General features: G+C 49.4%; 1 protein-coding gene across 1 annotated transcript in view; it reads left to right on the plus strand.

Moving 5' to 3' along the window:
- Positions 1–2,049: 2,049 nt before the first annotated feature.
- Positions 2,050–9,080, plus strand: part of TSPAN32 (tetraspanin 32) — a 32,861-nt gene continuing 25,830 nt past the window's right edge. The window contains exons 1-4 of the mRNA XM_075566915.1: positions 2,050–2,320; positions 2,826–2,940; positions 6,702–6,799; positions 8,030–8,104. Of these exons, the coding sequence (XP_075423030.1) occupies positions 2,255–2,320; positions 2,826–2,940; positions 6,702–6,799; positions 8,030–8,104 (354 nt within the window). The 5' untranslated portion in view covers positions 2,050–2,254. The remainder of the gene's footprint in view (positions 2,321–2,825; positions 2,941–6,701; positions 6,800–8,029; positions 8,105–9,080) is intronic.

A 9,080-nucleotide genomic window follows, 5' to 3' on the forward strand; every position in this document is an offset into this window, starting at 1 on the left:
CTGACATGCATACACTGATACACATGGAAGGGGCTGACATGCATACACTGATACACGTGGAAGGGGCTGACATGCATACACGGATACACGTGGAATGGACTGATCTGCATACACTGATACACGTGGAAGGGGCTTACATGCATACACTGATACACATGGAAGGGACTGACATGCATACACTGATACACATGGAAGGGACTGACATGCATACACTGATACACATGGAAGGGGCTGACATGCATACACTGATACACATGGAAGGGACTGACATGCATACACTGATACACATGGAAGGGACTGACATGCATACACTTATACACAAGGAAGGGGCTGACCTGCATACACTGATACACATGGAAGGGGCTGACATGCATACACTGATACACATGGAAGGGGCTGACATGCATATACTGATACACATGGAAGGGACTGACATGCATACACTGATACACATGGAAGGGGCTGACATGCATACACTGATACACATGGAAGGGGCTGACATGCATACACTGATACACATGGAAGGGGCTGACATGCATACACTGATACACATGGAAGGGGCTGACATGCATACACTGATACACGTGGAAGGGGCTGACATGCATACACTGATACACGTGGAATGGACTGACCTGCATACACTGATACACGTGGAAGGGGCTTACATGCATACACTGATACACATGGAAGGGACTGACATGCATACACTGATACACATGGAAGGGACTGACATGCATACACTGATACACATGGAAGGGGCTGACATGCATACACTGATACACATGGAAGGGACTGACATGCATACACTGATACACATGGAAGGGACTGACATGCATACACTGATACACAAGGAAGGGGCTGACCTGCATACACTGATACACATGGAAGGGGCTGACATGCATACACTGATACACATGGAAGGGGCTGACATGCATATACTGATACACATGGAAGGGACTGACATGCATACACTGATACACATGGAAGGGGCTGACATGCATACACTGATACACATGGAAGGGGCTGACATGCATACACTGATACACATGGAAGGGGCTGACATGCATACACTGATACACATGGAAGGGGCTGACATGCATATACTGATACACATGGAAGGGACTGACATGCATACACTGATACACATGGAAGGGACTGACATGCATACACTGATACACATGGAAGGGACTGACATGCATACACTGATACACATGGAAGGGGCTGACATGCATACACTGATACACATGGAAGGGGCTGACTCAGCTACATTCCGTCTCCTGGGAGTCTCCAAGATCTCCAATCTGGGGCAACTGGCAAGTCTGCCCAGTAAGACTGCCCCGGATGCTGGAGCCCAAACAGGGATAATCGCTGATACACAATGATTTAGTTCAGGGATGGCCAACTCCAGTCCTCAAGGGCCACCAGCAGGTCAGGTTTTCAGGATATCCCTGCTTCAGCACAGGTGGCTCAGCCGCTGATTGAGGCACCTGTGCTGAAGCAAGGATATCCTGAAAAACCTGAGCTGTTGGTGGTCTTTGTGGACTGGAGTTGGCCACACCTAGTTGAGTCCAAGCCTGCATGCAGAACAGTCGCTCTGTGATCTAGAACATGTTCATAAGGCTGAGTCCAGGAGCGCTGACCCGTGCTGAGGCGCGCTGACCCGTGCTGAGGCGCGCTGACGCTTGTCAGTGAGCCCCTGCAGCCACAATGAGAGCGGCTTTAGCAGGGGCTCGCGCAGGCGTGCGGAGGCATAGGTCTTAACAAATTTCTAGTTTGAGCGCTCACTAGTTTGAGCTCCGTGACGTCACTGACGCCCCTGGATGGCGCGCGAACTAAGGCCAGGGAAAGCACCCGCTTTCCCTCAGCCTCAGCGCGCCTCCGCACGGCTGCAGTTACCATGGACTCAGCCTAAGTCTGTATAGCTGTGCTCTAGCTGGGTAGATACAGAGATGGTAAGTGTGACAGAGAGGTACATGCAGGACTACATTTCCCATCATGCATTTTTGCCTGTCCAGGGTGAGTGTGGCTGTTATCAGTTATATGCAGAAGGCAGGAAGGGAGTCAGTGTCTGTATCAGCACATATAAATATATATATATATATAATTTGGTGGCAGTGTGTGAGTTAGTTTCAGTATGTCTAATTCTATATACTGTATATAAGTTAGTGTGGGTGTGTATATATATATAATATTCCGTGTCAGTGTGTGTGTATAAAGCTGGTGTCACTGTGTAAGTGACACTGAAAGGACAAGCATGGGACAGAAGCTCTGGGTTCGCGTGACTAGGTGCCAGCTCCTCGCCAGCTGCCTCTTCATCATGGTAACGAGACCCCTCTCTGTCCTTTGTATTTATTTAGATTGTCAGCTCTGTGGGGAAGTGATTCCTTGCTCACGACTTTCACATTACATGCCACTTATCCCTGTTTTGTATCATATTTCCAGTATTGAGCCGTCTATATTATTTCTAGAAAGCATTGGGTATATGGTTAGTGCTTTGTTACATACAGCTTCATTGTTAACAGTGCCACTGAGTCCGATGGAAACTGTGATAATCTGAGTTATATTGGGGTATGTTTGGCTATTACTGGAAACAATATCGCTTGCACATCTATATATATATATCTATATACATACACTTGTATATCTGCATAATCTATATCACGCTGCCATTGTGTGTGTGTGTATATATATATATATATATATATATATATATATATATAAAGCAGAAAATAGCCGTTTTAGTCCAGTTGCGATATATATATATATACACACACACACAGGATGCATTTATATAATACAGCCTCACAATATGCTCTTTACTCCAGCTCCTGGCTGCATCAGTCTGTATTGTGACGGTAATGACTGGGTGGGGGAGTTACTTCACCGTACTGACCAGCGCCTCCCCTGCTGAGAGCCCGGCCAGAGGCCTGCACCGTGCCAGTGAGTGCGACTGTCTGTCTGTACATCCATCATGTACCTATCTGTCTGTCTATTTATATGAATCTAAATCTATCATCACCTGTGTGTGTCTGTCTGTCTACCAATATCCCTTGTGTCTATCTATCTATCTATCTATCTATCTATCTATCTATCTATCTATCTATCTATCTATCTATCTCTCTGTCAGTGTCTGTCTGTCTGTGTCTGTCTGTCTGTCTGTGTCTGTCTGTCTATCTGTCTGTGTCTAGCTGTCTGTGTCTAGCTGTCTGTGTCTAGCTGTCTGTGTCTAGCTGTCTGTGTCTGTCTGTCTGTGTCTGTCTGTCTGTGTCTAGCTGTCTGTGTCTGTCTGTCTGTGTCTAGCTGTCTGTGTCTGTCTGTCTGTGTCTGTCTGTGTCTAGCTGTCTGTGTCTGTCTGTCTGTGTCTAGCTGTCTGTGTCTAGCTGCCTGTGTCTAGCTGCCTGTGTCTAGCTGCCTGTGTCTAGCTGCCTGTGTCTAGCTGCCTGTGTCTAGCTGCCTGTGTCTAGCTGCCTGTGTCTAGCTGCCTGTGTCTAGCTGTCTACTTCTGTATCGATCAATCATCTTTGTGTCAATACGTTTTTCTCTGTGTCTATCTAACATCCATCTACCTGATTTTATAATTATTATATTTTATTTGTATGGAGCAACATATCCCTCCGTGCAGTGCAATGTGGAACAGAGGGCAATGACATTTTATAACACAAACAAAATACATACAGGTTAAGGGAAACTATCTATTACTGGTAGCTCAATTCAACCCCAAATATATCGTCCCTGTTTAAAGCCAGAAGGTCCAGCAATGTATTAGAAAGTCTGGCATTGCAGGGGTTAACTAGACCCCACAATACAGAACTGTGGCCCATATCTACCTAGCGCTGCTATTCCAAAAGACACCTTGTGGCCTATTTGTGTACAGCAGGCCTGCACAACTCCAGTCCTCGAGCCTATTTCAGCACAGCTACAGTAGCTCAATTAGTGTCTCAGTATGACTGAGCCACTAATTGAGCCAGCTGTGCTGAAGTAGGGATATCCTGAAAACCTGGCCTGTTTACGGCCCTCGAGTTGTGACATGCAAATGAGCACACAGTGCCACTTTTTGCTTCAAAAACCATTTTTAACATTTCCCACACTGATGAGACCCATTAAGGTCAAAACAGCTGTCTGTGGGTGGGTTTTCTGGCTATGCACCTTAACCCTGGCTGTGCTCAAAGCTGTGCCCATGCAGCAAGCTTAAGCCTATAGGGAACCATGTTAAAAATGGTTTTTGAAGCAAAAAGTGTGCTCATTTGCATGTCATTTCCCAGAATCCATTGCTGCAGTGGAAGTGCTGTGTGCTGGGTGATAATGGTGAAAGGCAGGGTTTCAAACCTGCCTAAGACATGCAGATGAGCATACAGTTGTATTTACATTTATATATATATATATACTAGCTGATCTACCCGTTGCCCGGGGTTTAATTTTCCCGCTGCCCCCTGTCTCTCTGCTCCCCCTGTCTCTTTCTCTGCTCCCACCCCTCTCTCCGCTCCCCCCCTCTCTCTCCGCTCCCCCCCCTCTTTCCGTTCCCCCTGTGTGTATTAGTGTGGATGTGTGTGTGTGTGTGTGTGTGTGTGTGTGTTTGTGTGTGTATGTATTAGTGTGGATGTGTGTGAGGTGTGTGGATGTGTGTGTGCATGTATTAGTGTGCGATGTGTGGGGTGGAAGTGTGTGTGTGTGTGTGTGTGTGTATGTATTAGTGTGGGGTGTGTGCATGTATTAGTGTGGTTGTGTGTATGTATTAGTGTGGATGTGTGTGGGGTGTGTGCATGTATTAGTGTGGGAGATGTGTGTATGTATTAGTGTGGATGTGTGTGGGGTGTGTGCATGTATTAGTGTGGGATGTGTGGGGTGGAAGCGTGTGTGTGTGTATTAGTGTGGTTGTGTGTGTGTGTGTGTGTGTGTGTGTGTGTGTGTGTGTGTGTGTGTGTGTGTGTGTGTGTGTGTGTGTGTGTGTGTGTATTAGTGTGGATGTGTGTGGGGTGTGTGCATATATTAGTGTGTGTGTGTGTGTATGTATTAGTGTGTGTGCATGTATTAGTGTGGGGTGTGTGGGGTGTGTGCATGTATTAGTGTGGGGTGTGTTCCTTCCTCCCATCAGCTTGCCACCTCTCACTATGCAGCCATCTTCTCTTCCCTAAACACAGAGCCCCCCTTCCCTTCCCTATTTTCACCCTACAGGACTGGGGAGGGGATATGCTAAGGGTGGTGCGACTGTCACGCCCTGCGTAGGCGTGGCCGTGATGTCAGGCCACCCCGCAGGCCAATGAGGTGAGGGTGCAGACAGACAAACATTTTTTCACTCATATATATATATATATAATCAGTGGTGGGATTCAGCCGGTTCGCACTGTCCGGGCAGCGGGCGGCATCTTTTCCCTGCATATCTTCTCAATATGGCCGCGTCGCATTGCCATGCCAACGGGAACGCCACGGGACGTAACCGTACTGCCCCGTTGCTATGGCAACAGGACGCTGGGTGTGTCACAACGTCACGCAGCGCTGCGTTGTCATGGCAACGCGGCGCCACTGCGCAGCCATATTGATAAGATTTGCAGGGGGTACATGCGATCCCGGAGCATGCTGGGAGGCGCGCCCGCCTCCCGGACAGGTGAACGCGTTTCAGGGGGAAGATGTCGCAGGGGATAGATGCCGGGAGGACGGTAAGATATGGTCACTAACATTTCTGAATCCCACCACTGTATAGAATATATATATATATTTATGGCCCAGAGCAGGGGGGGCCAACTCCACTTCTCAAGGGCTACCAACAGGTCAGGTTTTCAGGATATCCCTGCTTCAGCACAGGTGGCTCAGTCGAAGACAGACCAAAATGGGCGTTCCTGCAGGCACACGTCTTAAAGGTCACAAAGCTCAACATGCCGGCGCTCCGGCGCCGCGTGGCGTCACGACGTCACGTAGCGTCCCATTGTCATGGCAACCGCGGCCATGCTCACTGCCGTTGGAGGGGGAATTGCAGGCGAATACCGGAGAATGCCGGAGACGCCACCGCACCATGCCGCACCCCGCCGCCACCCGCAGATTGTCAGGCTAAACCCGTAGCCCCGGAGGTAAGTGCCCGAGACCCGGAGTCTCCGGGTCAAACCCAGAGAGGTGGCAACCCTGCCCTCACCCTGATAAAGACTGCGGGGCAGTCGTAACGTTGGTTTCCTTGGCTGGATTAAAATACTCTTCTTGCTGGGTCTGTGTGCCCTGCTGTTCCTATACTCAGTCGAAGACAGAGCCACTGATTGAGACACCTGTGCTGAAGCAGGGATATCCTGAAAACCTGACCTGTTGCTAGCCCTTGAGTACTGGAGCTGGCTACCCCTGGCCCAGAGTGTCCTCTCTAGACATATATACAGTGCTGTTGAGGGAGAGGAGTCCGTCGCACGTCCCTCCAGCAGTGCAGGGGTTAAGGACGCCCAGGGCCCAGCTCTGCGTTCTCTGCAGATTGCCGTTACAGATGGGGCTGCCCAGGAAGTACAGGAGTAAAAGATTAGGGTGTAATCTCCCCCCTGTCCCCTCACACGCTGGCCTGAGACTTATCTGTGAGTAAGGGGAGGGGGGTTATCAGAGTGAGGTGCGGTCTGTTGTACAATGTGTATGAGTAGTGGGTATCCTCATAGCAGGTAATAAGTAGGCGGTACTAGAAGGTATTGCTGTAAATGGGTCCCTTGCGCTCTAACCGCCTGCTCTCTCTTTCTCAGTGGTGCTGTATGGGGGCAGCGTCTGTGCTGCACTCCTCCTCGTCTCCCTGCTCAGCTCCCTGTCTGTCCTGCGAGAGTCTCAACACCTCATGGCAATTGTAAGTGTGTAAGTGAGGAGCCCGGTGTGTGAGTGAGGGGGGGCAGGTCTGTGAGTAAGGGGCCAGGTGTTTGGCAGAGAGGCCAGATGTGTGGGAGAGGAGCCTGGTTTGTGAGTGAGGGGCCAGGTGATGCGAACGAGGATCTAGGCGTGCGGCAGGGGGGCCATGTGTGTAATTGAGGAGCCATGTGAGTGAGTGGCCAGGAGTGTGAGAGAGGTGCCAGGAGTAGGAGAGAGGGGCCAGGTTTGGGAGAGAGGGCCCAGGTGTGTTGGATAGAGGGGCCAGGTGTGTTGGACAGAGGAGCCAGGTGTCTGAGAGGGGCCAGGTGTCTGAGAGACAATCCAGGTGTGTGAGAAAGGGACCAGATGTGTGGCAGAGGAGCCGAGCGTGGCATGTGAATGAGGGGCCAGGTATGTGAACGAGGATCTAGGTGTTTGGGAGAGAGGCCAGGTGTGTGAGTTAGGCTCCAGGTGTGTTGGAAAGGTCGGTAGAGGGGCCCCACTGCATGGGAGAGGGGCCAAGTATGCTAGTGAGAATGTAGTTGTGTGTTAAAAGGACCGGTGTGTGTTAAAGGGACCAGGTATCTGGAACAGGAGGTGTGCGGGACAGGGCCAGGGGAGTGAGGAACCAGACGAGTCCTATAGAGGGAGTATGCGCGTGTGTAAATGGTATATGTGTATGGGTAAAGCCAGGATTTGCATATATTGGTGGGGAAGTAGGTGTTGGGGTGCTGGTGTATAAGTGAGGAGCCCTTGGGTGTGGAAGACTGCAGTTCAGATATGGAAGTGCTGAGGATTAGGCGTGCGGCAGAGAGGCCATGTGTGTAATTGAGGAGCCGTGTGAGAGAGATGCCAGGAGTAGGAGAGAGGGCCCTGCTGTGTGGTGCTACGGTGCCAGTGTCTTAAGTAGATGCAGTAGACAGCCATTTATACTGCATCCTCATGGAGGCTTTTTCAGTGCCTGTCTTATCATGTAATACTCACTTTGACCACTGGTTGTCAGTAGAATCTGTACAACCAGGCGCCCCAGACCCCACCGCACACCATAAACCCCCCAACCACTGCACCCCCCATCTACCCTGCATGCAGGAGAGGGGGCAACAGTGTGGGAACTGCTAGCACAAGTTACATGTGGCAGTAAGGCATGGCAGGAGTGTGGTTACCTTCAGATAATCACCAGCACAAGAATGAAAAGGTGAGGGTGAAGTCTCTGTGTCTCTCTGCCATGTAGGGGTTCCTGGGATTTGCCTTCCTGTTCTGTGCTCTGATGGCAGGAGTGACCTGGACACACGAGAGTAAGAATCAGGTGAGAGATGGAGGTGTGTGTGTGTGTGTGTGTGTATGTCCTTAAAACTGCTCCCTATAACTCCTCCTATTGCCCCATATAACCTCTCCCTATAACTCCTCCTATTGCTCCATATAACCTCTCCCTATAACTCCTCCTATTGCTCCATATAACGCTCCATATAACTCCTCCTATTGCTCCATATAACCGCTCCCTATAACTCCTCCTATTGCTCCATATAACCGCTCCATATAACTCCTCCTATTGCTCCATATAACCGCTCCATATAACTCCTCCTATTGCTCCATATAACCCCTCCCTATAACGCCTCCTATTGCTCCATATAACCGCTCCCTATAAATCCTCCTATTGCCCCATATAACCCCTCCATATAACTCCTCCTATTGCCCCATATAACCCCTCCCTATAACTCCTCCTATTGCGCCATATAACCCCTCCCTATAACTCCTCCTATTGCCCCATATAACCGCTCCCTATAACTCCTCCTATTGCGCCATATAACCCCTCCCTATAACTCCTCCTATTGCCCCATATAACCGCTCCCTATAACTCCTCCTATTGCCCCATATAACCGCTCCCTATAACTCTTCCTATTGCCCCATATAATGTCTCCCTACAACCCCTCCATATAACTCCTATTGCCCCATATAACCCCTCCCTATAACTCCTCCTATTGCCCCATATAACCGCTCCCTATAACTCCTATTTTTACACAAAACACCTGCACCCTAATTTCTCTTAATGATAATTTTTCGCTGACAGCAGCAGGGTAAAATAAGAGCAAAGCCCCCCGATACATTAACCATAAAAGACACCGATTCAAAATGCCTCTTCTATTTTCGCTTGGACTCCAGTCTGGGAGCTTTAAACGCATGCAGATGTATTTATTTGTCCATCCATCTGTAAATGTATTTAAATATGAAAATGTGTACTTCTGTGTAAGGGTTGAACCGGACAGCCCGGTATTTGGTTACCC

The sequence above is a fragment of the Ascaphus truei genome, chromosome 12, assembly GCF_040206685.1.
Source record: "Ascaphus truei isolate aAscTru1 chromosome 12, aAscTru1.hap1, whole genome shotgun sequence".
Taxonomy (NCBI): domain Eukaryota; kingdom Metazoa; phylum Chordata; class Amphibia; order Anura; family Ascaphidae; genus Ascaphus; species Ascaphus truei.